At 36.7% G+C, this 23,292-nt stretch overlaps 2 protein-coding genes across 2 annotated transcripts; both read left to right on the top strand.

Annotated features, from left to right (window-relative positions):
• Positions 1–239: 239 nt before the first annotated feature.
• Positions 240–4,665, top strand: lmod1b (leiomodin 1b (smooth muscle)). Its single transcript, XM_067387294.1, has 3 exons — positions 240–705; positions 1,456–3,204; positions 3,596–4,665. Exons 1-3 carry the CDS (start codon positions 436–438, stop codon positions 3,620–3,622), a joined length of 2,046 nt encoding a protein of 681 aa, XP_067243395.1. The 5' UTR covers positions 240–435; the 3' UTR covers positions 3,623–4,665.
• Positions 4,666–6,249: 1,584 nt separating this feature from the next.
• On the top strand, positions 6,250–10,466 carry timm17a (translocase of inner mitochondrial membrane 17 homolog A (yeast)). Its single transcript, XM_067387293.1, has 6 exons — positions 6,250–6,306; positions 8,056–8,155; positions 8,246–8,309; positions 8,672–8,800; positions 9,353–9,463; positions 9,569–10,466. The coding sequence occupies exons 1-6, from the start codon at positions 6,281–6,283 to the stop codon at positions 9,637–9,639; spliced, it is 501 nt and encodes a 166-aa protein (XP_067243394.1). The 5' UTR covers positions 6,250–6,280; the 3' UTR covers positions 9,640–10,466.
• The last annotated feature ends 12,826 nt before the right edge of the window (positions 10,467–23,292 follow it).

The following is a 23,292-nucleotide window of genomic DNA, read 5'->3' as shown; positions in this document are numbered from 1 at the left end:
AGACTATTATAGTATCCAATCTATTTCTATAACATTCTTTAACATCACTGGAAAAATAATGTCAGTACTCCAGGAATCCTGATTTCCTACCAGGAAGTAACAGTATGTTTCTGGGATGCTTCTGAGTTTTAGTAAACCATATCCTTCCCAATTGCCTTTAAAGGAATATGTACCCCCATCTAAATATGGGCATGTGCTCGATGGATTTCAAGGAATGTCCAAGCTCTACAAACTTGTGCTGACAGTCCATCGCGTCTCGCGCTGCTCCTTGCGTTTCTTTCACATCCAGAAAGGCTTAAATTTGACTATTTTCCTAGTTTTTCGTCTTCACTTTCTAATCTTGACAGTTCTATTTCAAAAAGGTAAAATAACTGAAAAATACACGGATATTTTAAGCAAATTCTACACAAGTTTGTGTCATTATTGAACGCAACTATGTCCCGGAGGAGAGTGAGGGGACTCACTAAAACCGGGCGACAGGTGAGCGAGGACCCGGACCTCGACAGTTTGCTGTCAAACCTGTCACCCGAAGAAGTGGAGGAGCTGCAGAAAGAAGTATCGGTTGTTCCCGATCCAGATCCGAGTGAAATAATCGTTGTGGACCAAACGGATTTAAAACCAACCGCGCCAGTTAAAAAGGAATCGCAGTTGAGCAGCCAGACCGATGATTTCAAATCCCGCTTCCAGAGAAACCTGTCAACAGAGGTAAAATATTCACTACCTAGTTTGTCTGTGAACATTTGAATGTTGGAGATTGAACTAACATGCTTATTGTAAGACTTTGAAAGACATGGCAGAAAAATTCAATAAAAATAGGCTATAATGTGGCTTGACAGATGTTTTGTGTAGGTTATAGATGTACTGTATCATTTTATGACTCTTGTATATCCATAGTGAAAGTCAACTTATTTTGTGCAACTTTTACAAATTAGACTACTTTAACTGTAAATTAAGTGATTTCTGTGTAAATGTTTACTTTTTTAATGATTTTTCAATTTAAAGACAATATAAAAAGGAGAAATGTATCTAAAGGATATACCCAATTGAGTCTCTTTAGATGTTAAAGTCTCTTGAAATGTTGGCTCGGGTGAAGTTACTTGGTTGATTGCTCCTTTGCTCCCTGCCTTTTATGGATAAGTCTGCCAAGGCTGGAGCTTTCCAGTTCAAAACAGTCTGGCTCACAAATCAGACACTTAGCCACTGTGCAAGTTTACATCTTCACTATGAAACAACCGACTGTGCATAGTGTAAACATCCAATCCAATGTGCATGCACAGCAGCTTTTATATAACCCCATCTGTCAAAGCAGTGGATTCATTTGAACATTTTCTTGTTGATATGTAGGCCTAAGCCACATATATGTCCTCCAGTCAGCTCCCCCATAACAAAAAAATATTAGATTTATTGTATATGTCACCATAATTTGTCCATAATTCATATATGTTTGATCCTCAGGGAGAGCCGAAGAAGGAGAGCCGGAAGCAAGAGTACCTGCGTAAGATGGGCCTGAGCCAAGAGAAGAATACCTCCACGTCTGACAGCAGAGACGGAGGACTTCAGAGGACCCCCTCCACCTCTTCCTTCCCTAAACGTGATGGTAGAATGGAAGACAGGACACGCAGAGTCACAGAGGGCACCAACGATGACAAATCTGGCCCATCTGCCCTTTCCAAGAAAGACGAGGAGAGTGAGAGAAAAGTTGGGGTGAAAGAACAAAATGATGGGAGTAAACTCAAAGATAGAAGAGAGATGAGAGAAAGTAGCAGCAGCAAAACCAAAGAATTAATTTCTAAGCTTCAGGAGAAAAAGGAGGATAGTAAAGAGAAAAACAGAAAGGAAGACAATCGGAAAAGGGAATCTGGGGAAAGTAGAGCAAAGGAGATGATCTCTAGGATGAAGGAAAAAGAGGAGAAGGAAAGGGAGAGAAAGGAAGAGATTAGAAAGAGAGAGGAGAATAAGACAAAAGGCTATACGTCGAAGTTAGAGGAAAAGCAAAATCAGGTTCTAGAAGACAAGCCGAAAGAAGAGAAGGACCAGGATGAAAAACAAATAAGAAGGTCAAGTGAAAAGACGAAAGAGGGCCCCACATTGGAATTGAGGGGACTTGCTGAAAATAAAGAGAAAGAACCTGAAACTGTGAAGAAGCCGCAGGAATATAATGCAAAAACGAGCGATAAGGGAAGAGGGGATGTTCAGAACCAAAATGAAATCGTAAATGAAATTCATGAACCCATCAAGGAAGAGAACATTGGAAACTGTGTCTCAGACACCATTTCAAAAAATAAGACCAAAGAGGAGGAAGAGGAGGATGAGTCAACCAGCATGTTTGATGAAGATCTTGAGAGAGTTCATCGCAACGATCCGGGCATGACTGATCTCAATGTGAACAATTCTGAGGTCATAAAAACCAAAACGCTTATCCAGTTCGCCGAGGCCTTGAAAAACAACACACACATCAAAGCGTTTTCTTTGGCTAACTGCCGCGCCGATGACCATGTGGCTTATGCTATTGCCGAGACCTTACGCAATAACAAAAGCATCACTAGTATCAATTTGGATTCCAATCTTCTTACTAGCAAAGGCATCATGGCCCTGATCCATGCCCTCCAACACAACTCCACACTCACTGAGCTACGCTTCCACAACCAGCGACACATCATTGGAGGAAAGTCTGAGATGGAGATGACCAAAATCTTAAAAGAAAACACAACTCTTCTGAAACTGGGCTACCACTTTGAGTTAGCTGGTCCTCGTATGACCATGACCAATATTCTTAGTCGCAATATGGACCGTCAGCGGCAAAAGCGGCTGCAGGAACAGAAGCAGGCTCAAGCCCAAGGTGCTGGAGACAAGAAAGACTCATTAGAAGTTCCAAAACCCGGCTTTGGTAAAGGCTCCCCAAGAGGCTCGCCCAGGCCTTCTCCTATACCTTCTCCCATACCGTCACCCGCCCCGTCGCCCAAGTTGACTCATAAGAAGAGGGTTAGTGGGTTTGGTGGTGGACCACCTCCGCCACCACCACCGCCTGGAGGACCACCACCACCTCCACCTCCAATGCTAGATGGAGAATTCCTGAAGAACTCCCTGACGCCCGTGTCACAGAGGAAGCTTGACAGTAGGAGTGGAGGAAGAGGAGGAGCTCAAAATACAAGGGACCAACTTCTTGCTTCCATTAGGGGCAGCAATATCAAACAGCTCAAAAAGGTATGACATAATTCATAAAGCATATAGTGCTACCTTGTTGAAAAAAACAGCATATGTTGGTTAGGTATGTTTTGAAGCATGACAGCTGGTTTAAACTGGTTCTTAGTTGGTCCTTAGCTGGTCATGAGCTGGTTTAAGCTGGTCAAGTGCTGGTCCTAAGCAACTAGCTCCAGCTCAGGACCAGCTATAACCAATTAAGAACCAGCTTAAACTATCTCATGACCAACTAAGGACCAGCATAAACCATGCTGCCATGCTTCAAAACATACCTAACCAGCATATGCTGGTTTTTTCAACAGGGTATATTTTATATATTCATTGGGTCTCATATTTAGAGCGTTTCCTGTTTTCCCTGAGAGAATTTGAACTCAAAATGAATTGTTTTTCACAGGTTGAATTACCAAAGCTCTTGCAGTAAGCCAGCAGTGCAGAGAGATAAACATGAATGAAGAAAAAAGACAGGAATGAAAGGACAGACATCTCACAGACCTTGAGAAGATCAACACTCAGAATCTTCCACACAGAGTCTTTTCTGCTGCCCTACAGTATTGAAGACAGGTATAGGCTTGTATAGACGGTGATATTCCATTGATTGCACAGCTTCTGCCCAGAAGTCTTTGTACAAAATACACTGGACGATAGAAAGAAAGAGAAGTGTGGTGCAGTCATGAGTGCTCCGATAGCCTATGGAACTGCAGAGTTGATGCCTAGCTTGTCATTTGCACTAAATGATTCATTTCATATGATAGATTTACTAGTGTGTGTTTGGTACAGTATGTATGTGGATGTTGAGTGGATGTTTGTTTCTGCAGTAGAATTGGATCTTCTTACAGCTGACTGAACTGAGCTATGTAAGAATAAAAACAGTCACCTGGATTTTATCCTGGTATTTTGGGTTCGGGAATCTCTATAGTAAAAGCTCTTGCTGATCAGGGATTAAAGGTGGGATTCTAATATATATATATAAAAATCAAATAAATAAAGGTATTGTTTAAGTTGTCTTCAATACCATATATTTTGAATGAGTGAATGTGAATGAGAACAGGATTACAGCATTTAGGAGAAAGGGATGGATAATCAGATCTATGTGAATATGGCTGCATAAACATACAAACTACAAAACATATTTATTTTGATCTGATATTTCCTTTAAACTTATGTAATCCATTGAGTATATATAAATTTTAATCACTGTCAAATGTATTTTTTTTTTACCAACCATCTGTAATTTATCAAACAACATTAAAAAAAAAATATATAGAGAGTTTTTATTTTGGGAATGGAAGCATTCTCTTCAAAAGCACACCTAGAGAAAGTTACGGCAAAATGTTATGCTCATTGAAAATAAGCAGTATTGAATATGATTCTTATATCAGGTTTCAGCTGTAACAATCCAGTAATTCCATTTGTGTTATGTAGAAAATTCAAATTGTTTTTGGAGAAATCTGCCTGATAAAGTCATGATTGGTCAAACAAAAACACCTGAGTCATGTGATTTTATTTCAATACTTATATTAACTGCAACTTATTTTTAAGTTTAAACTTTTAATGCATTTTTTTCAGCTTTATTTCAGTTACTGAGAACAATTATTAATGGTTTTAGTTAACAGCACTGGTCTGTTTATGACAATACAAACTCCTTAAAGGGATACTCCACACAAAAAAAGTTTTTAAAGGACATGATGATGAGTAATTGACAGGATCTTTTTGGATGAACTATCCATACAACATTATTGCAGAGTCACATAATGCTTTACTAGTAACTTGCAATACTATGTAAACATTATGCAGTACTAACTTTCTTTTTCATTTACTCCAGTCTAACCATCTGAGTCTTTTTATGAGGATATTAAAATGCTATAAAAGCTTTAGAGTCCAGTTCAGAACCATAGATAGAATGAATGATTCCAGTGTTAGTGAATAGCTCTTCACATGATCACAAAGATCCTAATAAAGGGCTGTAGCAAGCTTCCAGAGCTACAATGAGTTCCTTGGGCATGGTGATCTAATGCATTGTTGCTAATGCCATGTAATTCTGCTTAGCTCATTTGGTCACTAGAATAGAGAATGCTATGTAGGACAACAACATGAGAAATAACAGAACACACCACTTGTGATGTAACATTACAAATTAAATTCAACCTGGTCACCGTTTACAAGCTTAAAAGTCTTTTCTTACAAAATATTGATCTTCAGATAAGTAGCAGGAACTTATTGCAATGCATAGATTACTGATAGGATATACAGGAAGCACTGCTGGAGCCAGAGGTAATCACTCAAAGGACTGTTGTTCATCTTTTTCAGAGCACTTCAGAAATGGTCTTCTGAAACTGGAGTCTGAACGTTGATTAGAATCGAAGCAAACTAGTTTATATTTTGATTGCCCCCCTGACTAACCTCAGGACTGCTGAAATGTCTATATTTGGTAATTTCTCAATGCAGGCTCAGTCTTCATCTCATTCCTTTCCCATTCCTAATAATGGAAACATAGCCAACCGCATGTCGGACTCAGAGCAATAACTTAGAGGCGACATGAAGGAGAAAGAGATTCTTGAGTTATGTTTCAACGCAGAGCCATCAACTAATTTTTAATAAGGCCGCATCTCCTCTGGGCGCAACAAAGAGGCTCAACCATAAAGGACAAGCTATCATTCAGTTTTATTAGCCACATGACAACTTTAATTTCAAAATATAAAGTAGGTATTGCGAGATAAAGTTTTTCAGGCATAATTCTGGCATTAAATATAATTTAGGCAAGGCCTATAAATCAAAATTAGAGTTAGCCAAATTTAAAAGCACTATAAGATAGCCCACAATTCTCTAGTAAATACAATGTGTGGGGGCAACAATGGTGCCTTGTAAACTATAATCCATTATTGTCCATGGTGGACGAGATTTTACACATTTTGGGGACATCTGCATATTATCGCAGTGAAAATGGTTGGTAGTTGGTGTGAAATACAGCCACTAGAGGGGCCTCCATACAACGATCACAAAGAAAAAGTCTAATAACCTTACGTCACTCCCTGCAGCAGCACGTGTCTTATTACGTCAGTGGGAAGAGGAAAAGAACAAAATGGAGGAGTACGCGAGGGAGCCTTGGTGAGCCGACAGTTCAAACAACTAATTGTTTTATACATTTCGAGCATTTATATTTGTGGTTATTATAACTGGTAAATTATTCTTTATTATTTATACGGCTTGAGTAATTGTCAGGCTGTTTGACGCTCGAATTATCGTGATATGGTCGGTTTGATGGATGTTAGTGAACACGATGTCCTTCAGTGAAGGCTTCTTGCTGTCAGTCCCGCGCATGACCTTGTTCTGCCGGTGATTTTTTTTTCCTAATGTTTAATAGAAATATATTTTGTTTAATCTATTAAACTACTTAATATATTATATTTCTATTAACATATGTTTATCTGTAGATCACCTGGCTAGCAATACGACGTGAAAGCATAAGGACTAGAGAAATGTTTCATTTATATAACATACGTTACTTGTTTCCTATATCGTTTATTGGGAGACATTATAGATACTTCCTCGCGTAGGATTTCAACTAACAAAAATTGGTTAACACTTTATTTTACATTGTCCCTGTTACTAACTATAGTAATAACAGTAAATTATGCATAATTACAAGTAACTAAACCAAACTCTGATTGTACAGTAATTAATTACATATTTTTAATTAATTGATATTACTCAGCACTTATTTGTATAAATACTCCGTAACAAGGGCACCTTAAAACAAAGTGTAACCCAAAAGTGAATAAAGGTCATTTTAGAGGTGGTTATAACCATTTTTCAAAACATGTACAGTGCAGTCCAAAAGTTTGGAACCAGTAAGATTTTTAATGTTTTTAAAAGAAGTTTCGTCTGCTCACCAAGGCTACATTTATTTAATTAAAAATACAGTAAAAAAACAGTAATATTGTGAAATATTATTACAGTTTAAAATAACTGTTTTCTATTTGAATATATTTCACAAAGTAATATATTCCTGTGATGGCAAAGCTGAATTTTCAGCATCATTACTCCAGTCTTCAGTGTCACATGATCCTTCAGAAATCATTCTAATATGCTGATCTGCTGCTCAAGAAACATTTAATGTGTACAATTGTACAAAATATTTGTGTACAATATTTTTTTTCAGGATTATTTGATGAATAGAAAGTTCAAAAGAACAGTGTTTATCTAAAATCTAATCTTTTGTAACATTAAAAATGTCTTTGCTGCCACTTTTGATTGTTTTAATGCATCCTTGCTGAATAAAAGTATTCATTTCTTTAATTTCTTAAAAAAAAATAATAATAATTCTTACGGACCCCAAACTTTTGAACGGTAGTGTATAATGCTACAGAAGCTTTGTATTTCAGATAAATGCTGTTCTTTTGAACTTTCTATTCATCAAGGAATCCTGGAAAAAAAGTACACAACTGTTTTCAACATTGAAAATAATCATAAATGTTTATTGAGCAGCAAATCAGCATATTAGAATGATTTCTGAAGGATCATGTGACACTGAAGACTGGAGTAATGATGCTTAAAAATCAGCTTTGCATCACAGGAATAAATTACTTTGTCAAATATATTTAAATAGTACACAGTTATTTTAAATTGTAATAATATTTCACAATATTACTGTTTTTTACTGTATTTTTAATTAAATAAATGTAGCCTTGGTGAGCAGACGAAACTTCTTTTAAAAACATTAAAAATCTTAGTGGTTCCAAACTTTTGGACTGTACTGTATATCAGAATACCTTTTTTGCAAAGGTTATTAGTAGAGATTAACTTTATGTACTAATGGTGTTCTCATGATCATGAACTCATACTGTTGTTTCTCAGCCCCTGGAGGATAGTGGATGACTGTGGGGGCGCCTTCACCATGGGGGCCATTGGTGGAGGGATCTTTCAGGCCGTCAAAGGCTTTAGAAACTCTCCCTCTGTGAGTAATTCTCTGTTAAGTTAAAAGCCACTAGTACTTTGGGGCCCGATGTTAAGATGTCATTGGTGTTTTTATTTTTCATCTTTTTAGGGAATGAATCACAGAATGAGGGGTAGTTTGACAGCCATAAGGACCAGAGCTCCACAACTAGGAGGTAATGTTCAAGGGTTATTTGTCACATGTATGCAGAGTGATACACTACAGTTCAAAAGTGTGGGGTTAAGATTTTTTAATGTTTTTGACAGAAGTGTTCAGCAAGGCTGCATTTATTTGATCAAAAATACAGTAAAAATAGTAATATGTTATTACAATTTCAAACAATTTTATTTTAATTTCCAGCCTTTAGTGTCACATGATCCTCCAGAAATCATTAATCATAATAGCTGATTTTCTTTTTGTGTGTTTAAATGAAGCAATTTGTGTATATTTTATTTGATATGCGTGTGTGTATGTCATTGGTTTATAATTTATTTATTGGAAAGATATTACAAAATGCCAATGTTTGTTCATCATTAGGAAGCTTTGCTGTGTGGGGTGGCCTCTTCTCCATGATTGATTGTGGGCTGGTGAAGGTGAGGGGGAAAGAAGACCCCTGGAACTCAATCACAAGTGGTGCCATGACAGGTGCCATTTTAGCAGCAAGAAGTAAGTCAAATCTCACAGTAAAGTGGATAATGATGTGGTCGCATATGCAAGTTCTAATTCCTTGCCAGTTTATAAATATGTAAAGTGCATTCTTTTAATATTCTTATATTAAAGGGCTAGTGTGTAAAATTTAGGAGGATCTATTGACAGAAATGCAAAATAATATACATAACTATGTTTTCAATGGTGTATAAAGACCTTACATAATGAACCGTTTTTATTACCTTAGAATGAACCATTTCTATCTACATACACTGCGGGTCCCCTTACATCGAATTTGCCATTTTGCGCCAAAATGTTTCTACAGTAGCCCTAAATAGACAAACTGCTCTACTGAGCTCGTTTACTTGATTGGATACTCTCTGCTGACATCTTTGTCCTGTGTCGGCCACCGTAGCTTCTGTATGTGCTGCGAAAGGGAGGGGTGAGCGTGACCTGAGCCACTAGTTGCAATTCGCTACCACACCGCTAGATGCCGCTAAAATTTACACACTGCACCTGTAATTAATGATTTATTTATTTATTTATTTATTTATTTATGTCTCTTCGCAGATGGACCAGTGGCCATGTTTGGCTCTGCTGCAATGGGAGGTATCCTGCTTGCGTTAATAGAAGGTGCAGGAATCCTGCTCACAAGGTTCGCCTCAGCGCAATTCCCAACTGGTAAGTGTGGCAAGTCATCCTTTAAAACTGAATAAAACTTTTTTAAAAGGCAAAAATTAAAAAGCAATATATAAAACGAAAACATCCAACATCTTTTTCCTACAGGCCCACAGTTTGCAGAAGAGCCTGCTCCTATGCCTGCTTCATCATTTGGAGACTATAGACAGTACCAATGAGAAGCCCTTTAAAACTCAAGGCCTTTTCTTATTCCATGAACTCATCTGAGACACTGAAATTACAGTGAGGACCTCATTCATCAACAGAGCACGCCATCAACCATGAATGACTGTGACGAAGGGAATATGAAGGGCAAACACTATTATTCCTGTTATAGCGTATGCCTTTTGCTATTCTCAGCCTTGTCATTGGCCTCTGGGTCACACTATTTAAATGAAAAGGAAATCAAACTCAGACCTGTTTTATCATCCACATGTCCCGTGTTTTTGTTTTCTGTGACCTCATTTTGTCGCTGACACAGCTGGAAATGTTTGATGAAGCAATAGGTATACTGTTTGTCATGCTAGGTTGTTCATGTTGAGCCCCAATCAAATGGCTGTATAAAGGGTGTTTGTTGCATGTGTGAATGTGTTAATACAATTTTATGTGTGTGTGTGTGTGTGTGTGTGTGTGCGTGCGTGCATTAGAGAGTTTAATACATGCCTGTGTACTGATTGTTTGCCTTAATGTAAACCTTCTCATGGGCCTCAACAGGATCGTATATACATAGTGGAGATTTTTATTGACTGGTCCATGCCAAACCTTCTCTTGCAAATTATGTTCCTTCACAGTTTGCTTTTTGAAGTAGCTATTTATTTTCTAGTACAACTTCCTTGTTTCAAGATGTTATGCTATATTGTACTTTAAATATTTCTCTACAGTGAATATTAGGAGGTTTGTTTAAATACATCAGAGAAAAAGTTGATGAATGGACAGAGTTGTCTCTTCTGGTGGATATACGAGCCAGTATAGGCTAAGAAACATAAATAAACTAGTTATTACCACTGTGGTGTTCTCTGTGTGAAACGAGCATAGATGTTATTGTTAAATTGTAAAATTTACCATATTATTATTTGATTATGTGGTAATTACTTGGTCTCCATTTCAAAGTTTATCCACTAATGGATTAGTTCACTTTCAAAAGAAAATCCAAAATGTACTCACCCTCAAGCCATCCTAGGTGTATATGACTTTCTGATGAATGCAATCGGAGAAATAATAAATATCCTGATGCATCCGAGCTTTATAATGGCAGTGAGCGGGATTAACAAGTATGAGCTAAAGAAAGTGCATCCATCTACACAAACTACTCCTTTGAGTAAAACAGTAAAACAAAAAAGTTAGCAATATTGTCCACTAGAGGGAAGTATAGACTTATAGTGGTGCACTTTAAATGTCACCAAATAAGCCCATTTGGAGACAAAAATAATGATAGAAAAATGTGGGATACATTAGTTAAATTCATTGATATGAGAAATGTAATTTTCCTTGAGCTTTTGAAAAAAAGTGGGGGGAAAGGGAACTTGGCACCAGAAAGAGGATGAATTGCAAAAGCATCTTTCTGACGTCAGAGTAATATTTCAATGACGTTTCTGGAGTGTTCAGAAAATTTAAAAATAGCCATTTTGTTTTAGCAATTCGTGATTTAAAATAAGTGTAGAAAAGGATGAATCATAAATATTTTGGGAGAACTATATATATATATATATTTAGGGGGGCACTAAAGTGTTTAATTATTATCAACATATATTTTAAATAAAAATAAGTCTATAAATGAGTTCCAAATGACACTCCACAGATAGCAACTTTGTGCCGGCCCAAATCCAGCCCACATCTGCCATGCGTGGTAGTGGTATGATGATTTGGGCCACGTGTGGCGTGGAATGATGGCACTTGGGCGGACAGCTCCTTTTTACCAGATCTGAGCCACAAGCAGGCCATAGCAATGCCACATGTCAGCCAAGAGCAAAGAAATAAACCAGAACTGGACCTTATCTGAGCCACAAAATTATTATATATTATTCATTGAATCATCTTAGCATTAACAATCCTGTTAACAAGCAGAATCACTGAAGGAAAGAAGAGAACAGAAAAAAGAGACAAACAGAAACACAAGAGCTACAACTGACTTCAGCCACAGCCTTAGATGATATAAACTGAAGATAAAAGAAGACATTAAATCTGTCCAGATCTCCGCAGAGGAGGATTAAACAACTCCACAAACAGCATTACAGCTTCACATATTACTAACCAGATTGACTTTATTTCTGTCAATCACCTACAGAAGTTCTTATTCAGAATTAACAAGTTTAACGCTCATGTTTGTATCAATTGAAGTCACCATAATGGTGATTGGTGTTTCCATTAGTTAGGCTCTTAATTCTTATAATATACTTGTCATTTCTGACTCCTGTGACAATGTGTTTGTCAAATCCATTTGTAGTAGCAAAAAACTGAAATGTGATCAGATGATGGTTTTTAGTTATTGATATTTTTTTATCATTGTGAAATAGCCAAAAACGCTGATGTCATTTGAACATAACAATTGTGTTTTGTTCTTAATACATTTAAATTACAATCCTTGTTTTACTGCAACACGAGACCACATTGTATTTCAGAAGATTGAAAATAAAAACAAATGAAAAACATTAAACTGTACTGACAAACACAGATATGAGCAATCAGCATATGAATCTCAACAATGGTGACAACAAAATATTCAGACAATCAGATCAACTCTGGACATCACAAAAGACAGAACAAAAACCACAGCAAAACATAAAAGATGATGTGATGCATGCTGGGAGTTTTGTACTGTTGTTCCCAGCATGCATTGCAGCATGACACTTTTGATTGTCACCATTGTTGAGATTCATGTGCTGATTCTTGATGTTTTTGTGTCATTTTAATTTTTAATTTAGCTGATTTCTGTAATATAGTATGATCTCATGTAGTACCAGAGTTTGTAATATAAATGTATTACACTGTAAAAAAAAAAATTGATTTTATTGTTGTTTTTTTCTTGTTTCCAGTCTAAATATTAAAAAAATTCTTAAATCCCTTTTACTAGTAAATTGAAGTGAAATTTAAGTTTTTGTTTAAAAAAAAAAAAAATCTGCCAATGGAACAGAAACAAGATGTTTTTTCTTACCCCAATGGCAGATAATGTTGCTTGTTTTAAGCAACACACTTAATTTTGATTCTGAAGAAAAAATCTTGTCATTTTTCTTATCTAGTAAAAGCATCTGAAAAATGTTTGATATTTACGATTTGAGATTGGGGACACTCCATCTTGATCGGGAGCAGTTAAATATTCATAATGAGACCACACAATAGAGGATTTTTTGGACAAAAAATCTTTTGTGACAAGCCTTTTAGATCTCGTAACCTAGCAAAACCGACTGTCATTGAAATCTCGTTATGGAACAAAACCGACCATAATTGAAATCTCATAACCCATTAAAACCGACCATCATTTAGATCTTGTAACCCAGCAAAACCGACCGTCAATGAAATCTCGTAACCCATTAAAACCGACCGTCACTGAGATCTCGTAACCCAGCAAAACCGACCGTCATTGAAATCTTGTAACAGAACAAAACCGACCGTCATTGAGATCGTGTAACCCAGCAAAACCGACCGTCATTGAAATCTACTAACACAGTGGTCTCAAACAGCCGTCCCGCTGGCCATTTACGGCCCGCCCTCCCCCTCTACTGATCTCAAAAATAAAAAATAATCTGGCCCGCTAAATTATTATTATTCCCTAGTTGCTACCAGTCTGATATGCAAAGAAAAAGTCGCCGTTCTATGGGGGCATTCACATATCGCGTCACATAAGCGCATTCTCCTTCTTTCCAATGCGCTTTCGCTCCAGTGGCGTCTCTCGTTGCTATGCAACCATGAGCCACGCTCTCAACAGCGTCGCTTCTATTATGAGCGCGCTTGCCTAAATTACAGTAAAAACACTCGACTTTAAGTCACGAGCGTCGATTTAAACCACCGAAACGCGTCCGATGCAGTCATTAAACGTTACCGATGTTCAAACGGCATCTTGGACAAATGTGTCTCATCTACATGAGCTCAAGCGCTGCCAGGTGTCTGTCAAGAAACAGAAGAGTGTACAAATGTATTCAGGGATTGTATTTGTTCAGTACAGTGTTGTTCAGTCCAAGATTTTAATGTTATTTAAGCTAACATGAAGTAAGGGAAAATACTTCCACTAAATGTTAAAAACTAATAATGTATGTAACAATGAGAGATTTTAATTTTTTTGGCAAAATAAAGTTGATATATAGCTCCAGTTTTTTGTTTATTTCTGACCCCTCCATGCCACAAGTGTTGCTGGTTTTGTTCCTAAATTGCAAATTTTTTATTCCATGCACCTTGTTGGATGTGAGAAGTTGCACCAGACTTTTGCAATTAATAGTATTATATTAGTATATTAGTAGTATTATATTAGTAATAGTATTTTATAATTATATTACACTCTGTGACAATGAGAGAGACACTGCTGTTTACATTTAGTATGGTAAATATTTACAGTATAGGTATAAAAACATTTTAGTAGGCTTAATTAATGTAAATGAGAAATAGTGCAAAGGAAAGTAAATTTTCTGAAATGTTGCGCTTGAATGTCAATATGGCCTCCTATGAGGTCTCAATCACAGAAACGGCCCCCCGCCAATTTGAGTTTGAGACCCCTGTCCTAACAGAACAAAATCAACTGTCATTGAGATCTAGTAACCCAGCAAAACCGACCGTCATTAAAATCTCGTAACACATTAAAACCGACCGTCATTGAGATCTCGTAACCCAGCAAAACCGACCGTCATTTAAATCTCGTAACACATTAAAACCGACCGTCATTGAGATCTCGTAACCCAGCAAAACTGACCATCATTAAAATCTCCTAACAGAACAAAACCGACTGTCACTGAAATCTCATAGCGTCACTGAAATCTTGTAACCGGCTAAAACAGACTGTCATTAAAATCTTGTAATGGAACAAAACCGACTGACACTGAAAACCGACCGTTATTGAGATCCAGTACCAAAACCGACCATCATTGAAATAGCGTAACGGAACAAAACCAACTGTCATTAAAATCTTGTAAAAGAACAAAACATACCATATTGAGTAACTGAACAAATGAATTTGATTGACTGACAATGAAAATCGACCATGATTTAAATCTCGTAACCGCAAAAAAATGGCCGTCACTGAAATCTCATAGCCAAATAATACAGACGTCATTAAAATCTCGTAACTGAAAGTTACTGAAATCTTGTAAAGGAACAAAACTGACCGTCATTGAAATTTCGTAACGGAACAAAACTGACACTATCACTGTTTTGGAATCTCGTCACAAAACAACCAATAGTTTGAATCGTTGCAAACTCGACTGTCATTGAAATCTCATTACAGCATATAACTCGTAACAAAACAAAACTGACTGTAATTTAAAACTGACAAGTCTTTGAAATCTCGTAACCGAACAAAACCGACTGTCACTGAAATCTTGTAAAGGAACAAAACCAACTGTCATTGAGATCTCGCAAAGAAACAAAACTGACATTTTGAATTGTTTCAAACTTGCCTGTCGTTGAAATCTCAATAGGATAAAACTGACTGTCACTGAAATCTCGTATACATGATAAGATTTACTGAATATACATAACACTATTAATCTAAGGGGGGATGGTGGCTTTACAGAGGGGATGCTTTTTGTAATTTTTTTCAACATGGGGGATGCCACCTCCCCGCATCCCCACTCAAATCAAGCCCTGCTTACAGTAATGAGTTTTCGGTTACACCTGTGCTTCTCAAATCTTTTATAAGCCTCTGTCGCACTTGCCACTGCTTCAGAATTATTATGTTTGTATAGGCCTATGGGCTATTAAAATATGCCTTTATAAATATTTTAACTTCTAGCATTGTAATGACGATAAAAAAAGTTTGTAGACCAACTTTAAGTTGGCTTGAAAAAGCCTAGCTAGAAAGTCTGAAGTAGTTTTAAAAGTCTGAAGTTTGACGATTTTCAGTTTGAAATAGTTTAAGTTTCAACTAGGAGTAGTTTGAAGGAAAAAATTGTTTGAAGTTCTGGAATTAGCAATATTTTTGTTGTCCACCAACACAATGGTGTTACTTTGACTATATGTAAAATATGAATTTTGGAGTTGTGGGGAGTACTTTATAAATGAGAATACTTTTTAAAATAGGAAGGTAATTATGTTGTTCAATGAAGAAGTAGATTAACAAATGTGTTGAATAGTTATTGACGAGAGGAAATTGTGTTTAGTCTCTCATCTCTTTGCTTGCTATGTTGTTGGTCTAAAGTTTTTCTGCTGGCATACAAATGTTTTCTTTTGAAAACTGGGCATATAGCCTGCTGTTTTCAGTGGTTTTTATTGTGTTTCATCATGTCATTCAGTAGTTTGCACTGGTGTCTTTTCAGCCTTGCTGGTTGACGTCCCTTTATGAGACAGTCATTTTCTTTGACCTTTTGGCTCATCATTTAAAAGACCATGGGGTTTGGCTTGACTTCTGTAATTCGGTTTTATTTTCATTCCTAACCTTCTCATTCACTAAAAGCATGTCTCATATAAAAAGCCCTGGCAATTTACCCCACACTGCTTCGTACTGCTTGCAAGTTTGTTTGATAAAGCAGCAACAACCGAAGGAAGGTCAGCTTGTGGTGCAAACACCTCATTAATAATTTAAGGCAACAGACATGACTGGTTGCTAATCTGCATAGTTCCTAAAAAGTGCTGTGATTATTAATTCAGGGCTTTTGAAGGCACTGTGGGAGCGTAGCATTCTTGATTGTATACAAGAGCAGTGAACAAGCTCTGGCCAGGGACTCAAGATGTTTGGTGAAAGACTCCAAAACTTTCTGTGTTGCTGAAGATGTGGTGTGTCTGAAAAAGGAATAGGGAATGCATGTGGAATTTTAAGTTATAGTTGAATGCTTACAGAATGACGTGTAGATGCTAATGCAACAATCCTAGTCCTATCTGTCCGATTGTGTGCATCACTGCAAAAAAACAGGCAATCAAAGAGACTTTTAATTAGATGTTTTCTCAATTGAGGCCTTATGCTTTACCGCCTATCTAGCTCATTTTATTTCCTGACCTGCATAGTATCACTGTTTTAAACTGACTTAAGCTGTATATATGGGTTTTGTATCAATTAAGAAAACATTTCTTACCCCTTAAAGGGATAGTTCACCCAAAAATGAAAATTTTGCCATCATGTACTGTATGAATTTCTTTCTTCTGCTAAACACAAAAGAAGATATTTTGAAGAATATGGGTAACCAATCAGTTGATGGGACCCCTTTGGTTGGTAACATAAAGTTGTAGTTGCATTGGATCTCTATGGAGAGACAGAAACTTGAGTAATTAATGACAGAATTTTCATTTTGGGGGAAACTAACCCTTTAGAAACAATCAACATGTCTTCTAAATTCAAATTTTTATTTTGTCAAATGTCCCCCTAAGTAAAGAATCACCCTATAACTTTGTCATAATAATAATCAGAAACATCAGCTGTGTCTAAGTGTTTTATTGTTCTTCAGTGGATGGTGTCAAGCTTCTTATTTTTTTGGATCGCTAACAGTGAAACTTTGACATCTCTGAATGGCTAATTTTTAATCTGCCCTTTTAAATATTCTCTGTTTTCATCACTCTCTTGCTCTGTCCTTCGCTTATGCTGGGGGGAATTACAGATCATTTTTACAAATGTGAGGCTTGCAGGCAATTGCATGGAATAAACGGCAGTTCATAAATGTCATATTAACTATTTATGTGAATAATCAGAGTCTGTCGTGTGAACAGTGGCAAGCGGAAAAAATAAATAAGACGGAATACATTAGACATGACAGCATGATGTACAATCGACATTATCACTGTTGGTGATAATGACCCTCAGATGTTTGGTGGAATGCTGTGCATTTAATGAGGTTTTGGTATGCAGTGCACTACTCTAGTCTCTGTAACACAACTTTTGAAAGTGACTGCATTCACTTCTGTGTTGTGCTGGCGTGCATGAATTTTTCCTTTAAATTATTTAAAGGAATATTCCAGGTTCAAAACAACCTAAGCTTAAATGACAACCTTTGTGACAATTTTGATTACCAGAAGAACTCATTTTGGCTTCTCAATTTTTTTTTTTTTTTTTTTCAAGATCAAGGTTACAATAAGGCAATGAATTGAGACTTCTTTTTTTTTGGAGGGAAAGAAATGTGAATATTACAACAGCACATTCATTTTTCTGTAATATTTGAGCTATGAGAGCATTCATGTAGTTCTGTTGTCAAAATCGACTTTACATAGAGAGTTTTTATGATTTTTTTTTTCTGCTAAAATCATGGTAACATGAATATTGTCTTGTAGTTATACTACTGAGTATTTCCACTGTAATATCTCACTGTAATCAACATTTTTCTTTGTTTTAAAGAAAATCATTTTTTTGGTAATCAACATTGTCGATAAAGTCTTGTACTGAACCCTGGATTATTTCTTTAAATTTAATTGGATTAACCTCAAATTAGAGTGAGTTTACTGCTGTTCCATTACTCGCTATACATCAAGCCATAGGAGGAATGCAGTAAATCCGTTTGCCACTCAAACGTCTATGATGTCCTTCAATATTTAAGACACCACCATTCAAGTCCATTGTAACGGGGAGCTCCTTTCCTAAGGTAGCCATGGTGATCACAAGGGCATCGACCGATTGATAGAGATGCTCTTTGAGCCGTCAGGAATAAAAGAGGAGCAGTTTTGAAGAGGCAATGTGGGGTGATGGAGGAGGGATTCAGGCCTGAACAAAATAAAATGCCCATAGAGAATGGACTGCTTTCAGAGGTAGAGAGGGGTTGGTCTAATTAGCACAAAGTCTCCTCTTTCTCAAACTGGAGCTGACAGCAGACGTTTTTATCAGTGAGGAACACACTGCATGGAGAGAAACGCATTCATTTCAATGTGGAGTCCTTGCCAAGGACAATGGCCCAGCAGGATGGAACATAGCCGTCCTTTTTGGAAAATCAGAGTAAACATTATTCCGCCTTATTTATTTGCCTGAGCAAACAACCGTGCCCACAGGAACTAAACGTGGCTTTTAGATGTAGGCCAATTGTTCAGAATGCAGGTGGAATTGTTTTTATCATGGTTTTTTGTACAAGTTTTGTACACATTGGCATACTTTGGTATGCATTGTCGTTTACTACCAAAAATCATATACTAAGTTTGAACACACCTACTCGTTCTCTATTATTACTATTTTTTTAGTTCTGGGGCTGCTTTTCCTTTAGCTGGTCCAACTATAAAATATAACCAAATTGTACATACAATATAGCCTATATATATATACAGTATGTACATGTATATGTACAGTCCAAAAGTTTGGAACCACTAAGATTTTTAATGTTTTTAAAAGAAGTTTCTGCTCACCAAGGCTACATTTATTTAATTAAAAATACAGTAAAAAACTGTAATATTGTGAAATATTATTACAATTTAAAATAACTGTGTACTATTTGAATATATTTGACAAAGTAATTTATTCCTGTGATGACAAAGCTGAATTTTCAGCATCATTACTCCAGTCTTCAGTGTCACATGATCCTTCAGAAATCATTGTAATATGCGGATTTGCTGCTCAATAAACATTTATGATTATTATGATAATTATGCTTATTTCAGGATTCCTTGATGAATAGAAAGTTCAAAAGAACAGCATTTATCTGAAATACAAAGCTTCTGTAGCATTATACACTACCGTTCAAAAGTTTGGGGTCAGAAAGAATTTTTATTTTTTTGAAAAGAAATTAAAGAAATGAATACTTTTATTCAGCAAGGATGCATTAAATCAATCAAAAGTGGCAGTAAAGACATTTATGATGTTACAAAAGATTAGATTTCAGATAAACACGGTTCTTTTGAACTTTCTATTCATCAAATAATCCTGAAAAAAATATTGTACACAAATATTTTGTACAGTTGTACACATTAAATGTTTCTTGAGCAGCAGATCAGCATATTAGAATGATTTTTGAAGGATCATGTGACACTGAAGACTGGAGTAATGATGCTGAAAATTCAGCTTTGCCATCACAGGAGTAAATTACTTTGTGAAATATATTCAAATAGAAAACAGTTATTTTAAATTGTAATAATATTTCACAATATTACTGTTTTTACTGTATTTTTAATTAAATAAATGTAGCTTTGGTGAGCAGATGAAACTTCTTTTAAAAACATTAAAAATCTTAGTGGTTCCAAACTTTTTGAATATATATATACACAGTGGGTACGGAAAGTATTCAGACCCCCTTAAATTTTTCACTCTTTGTTATATTGCAGTCATTTGCTAAAATCATTTCAGTTAATTTTTTTCCTCATTAATGTACACACAGTACCCCATATTGACAGAAAAACACAGAATTGTTGACATTTTTGCACATTTATTAAAAAAGAAAAACTGAAATATCATATATATTTCAAACTTTTGGCTGGTAGTGAAAATTTAGTTTGAAATCTGGTTATTGAGGTTTGCTGTGGAGAAAAGTACAACAAAATGCATCCTCAGGAGGAATGACATCAGTGACACTTGTTCACATCCCAATCTCCATGCTGAGACGGGCCAAAATCTCACAGGATTTGAATCCAGACATCTCATTCCTCCTGGGAGAACATGCATTAATAAATCATGTCTTTCCATTCAGTGATGAGTGTGTGTGAGTGCACATGTCATCTCCTCTTTAGAGCAACATGTCTGTCTCAGGGACTTTTCCAGCTGCTCATCTCAGTTACTAATGAGTCTTTTCCCTCATTAAATGTTGTATGATCAAAAAAAAGTGATGATTGGTGGCTGACGTGCGATTTCTGTCATCTGCAGGGCAGTTTAGCTATTATAGCTTATCAATCGGTTAGTTCCTGTCCTTGATTCTGATTGGTCATAGCTGTGAACGGTTCTGTGTATCACCAAAGACTATAGAATAACACAAGACGTGTCACTCGTATAGATCCCTTAATCGCCTACGTCACTGTGACGTCACCGCTCTAGCTGGAGGCAAAATATAAATAAGAACTAATAGCGGGCGCGCTAAAAGTTTGAGGTTTTGACTTTAAAATGTCGTCTTGTTGTGTTTTGGGCTGCCAGAATAGAAGAAACAGCACTTTCGGTTCAAAACTAAAGTTTTACCAGATCCCGTCAGACATTCCTTCACAGAAATCAAAAAGATAATGGTGGTTGAATGCAGTACAGCTTACAGACTGGACGGAGATGATCATAAATAATGCTCGTGTTTGCAGTGCACACTTCATATAAGGTAAAATAATCGATGAATATGTAATGGTGTGTTGGTTTTATCTAGTACAAATCAGCAAGTTTCTGTTTTATAGGTGAAAAGTCGCCAACTTTCAACGCACTAGCTAGCTTAAATGTTAAACAAACATACAGCGATAGATGTGTGTGCCATCCTTTGAATGGTCTCTTAAAATAATCCACATTGCTAATCATAATTAGCCCAGCGTTAGGTTACATTAGACAATAAACCTTGACAAAATCCCCCGAACCACCCGAAAGTAATTCATATGTTGTCTAGGAAATATCCAAAACTTAAGTTAATTTACAAAAATAGCTGTCACGGTCCCGCAGAGTCAGTGACCGTACATATTCGGACAGTTCTGAACCTTCTTCTGCATCTATGTTTAATAAATCCCTCCTAAAACATGCTAGCTTACGCTTGTCAACATTGAGTCCAGCGTCTCTTTTTGCCTCCAGCTAAGCCCCGCCCACCAAAAAACGTTGCAATGTTTACAAACTTTTAAGGGGTCTATTGTTTTGAATGGGAGAAAGTGTAACGCGCAATATGGCGGAATAAGTCCCGCCTTCTAAAGCCAAGAGCCAATCACCGACTGGTAAAGTCATCGCGTCACTTCAGCGGCCCTTATAATCACCGGTTTCTATAGAAACAGTCAGACGCGCGCCTCCGAAGAGACGCGCATTTTGGTCTGCGCATGCGCATTAGCTTGATCCAGCCTGAAAAAAATTAATTTTTTTTGTCATGATTCGAGCGTTTAGAAACTAAATTTATGAGTCGGTTGTTGTTAGATTTCATTGGTGATTTCAAATATCAAATTTAATCGTAAGGTTGACGAACAGTTTTGGAGAATCTAATGTTTCCCCATTCAAAGAGATAGGAGCTGCATGATGCCCAGGATGCCCGAGAGGCGTTTCAAAGATGGCCGCCGAGTGAAATGACTTGTCTTAAAGGGACTTTGGTATCACTACACAACACCCTTAGCAACATAAACTGTTTGTTCTCAATTGTTATTGTTAATTGAAGCACTGTATAATGTAGAAGAGTATTGTGAGAAAGAGATCGATTGAGCAAGTTTATTACCTGCATTCAGATTTAGCATTTTCCTTCAGGTCAGTCCTGTGTTCATAATAAAAAATCTGTTTAAATGTCCAATGTATTATCTTGTCCTTTTAAAAGTTAAGGGGTTTCCCGTGACTGACAGCGCTACATAGACAGTAAAAGCAGCGCTAAAGCATTTGCGTCTTGTTCCGTGTTCACAACAATTCAGTCTTTTCAATGTAAAAGTCTTCACCACTGACTGACACATTCATAAAGACAGTCTTTGCCGCCATTTAATGGTGTAATAATGTAACTTCTGTTGCTGTTCACGGTCAGGGACAATTTTTTTCCGGCAGAAGGAAGGCTATTAGTGAAATTTTACTTCATGAAATATGCATTGATACATATTTTTGGCTTTAATATTTGTATTGTGTGGTAACCGTTTTATAAAAGCAATAAGGTACTCAAGGCTAGTGGTGTATCATGAATAAGTCACAGCTTATGGGGTTGCAGGCACGACACGAAGCATAACAACGGCCATCAGCCGTGACTTATTCATGATACAGCACAGCCTCTCGTACCTTATTGCTTACTTGTACACTGAAATCACATGCATTCAAATTGAAGTACATCTATCTAAATCTTTTTTATTTTTCCCTTATCAAAATAACTTTATTAGAAAGAGATTGAGGAGCAGTAAGCTGTATCATTGATGCTTGATCAAAATGGAGGCCTAGCAAACACTCATTATTTGTTATGAATCAAATGTCATTTTGTCAGTTTGATGTAAATCAAAGACTTTGTGTAAATTCTCTCACAAAATTGAGAGAAAACTTTAGTTGTTTGACTGTGATAGTTTCATTTTCATTAGAGATGCTGCCTGCAGCTCCTGAGATATACAGTATGTGTGGAAGGGGGTGGATGAGTGATTAGATGTCCTCTTCCTCTGATCGTTTGTGCCTCTGTGCAAATAAATAACCTGCGAACGCAAATAAACAGAGGCATCCATCATGTGAGCATCCCAAAGACAGTGACTGATTTCCGTGCGAGGCTCCTGAGGGAACAGGATACGTGACACTGGCACTTTTATTGTGAGAAATGGCATCTGCCAGTGAACCAATATGCACGTGGGTGACATTATCACTGAGATGTAAGAGACACCTGCACTGGGTGGGAGAGCAGTCAAGTGTGTGGTTTCTACTGGTGTTTTGTTAATCGTTTCATGTAATGTGACTTTATGTACAACATGATTAGATGTGTTACTTTTTCAAAACATGTCTTTGGGAATTGATATGGACTTAAAATTGAGATTGTAGCAAACAAACTAGACGTTTTCTTTCTTTGTGCTAAAGACATGATGCTAGGTGGTTGCCAGGGTGTTGCTATACAGGTGTTCTGAGTGTTCTTTATTCTGTTATGTTTTTGTAAGAGTGTTCTGGGGAATAGACCTTTTTCACAAGAATC

Source organism: Chanodichthys erythropterus, chromosome 6, assembly GCF_024489055.1.
Source record: "Chanodichthys erythropterus isolate Z2021 chromosome 6, ASM2448905v1, whole genome shotgun sequence".
NCBI lineage: Eukaryota > Metazoa > Chordata > Actinopteri > Cypriniformes > Xenocyprididae > Chanodichthys > Chanodichthys erythropterus.
Note: the sequence above shows the minus strand (reverse complement) of the source record. Positions and strands in the feature narration are given on the sequence as shown.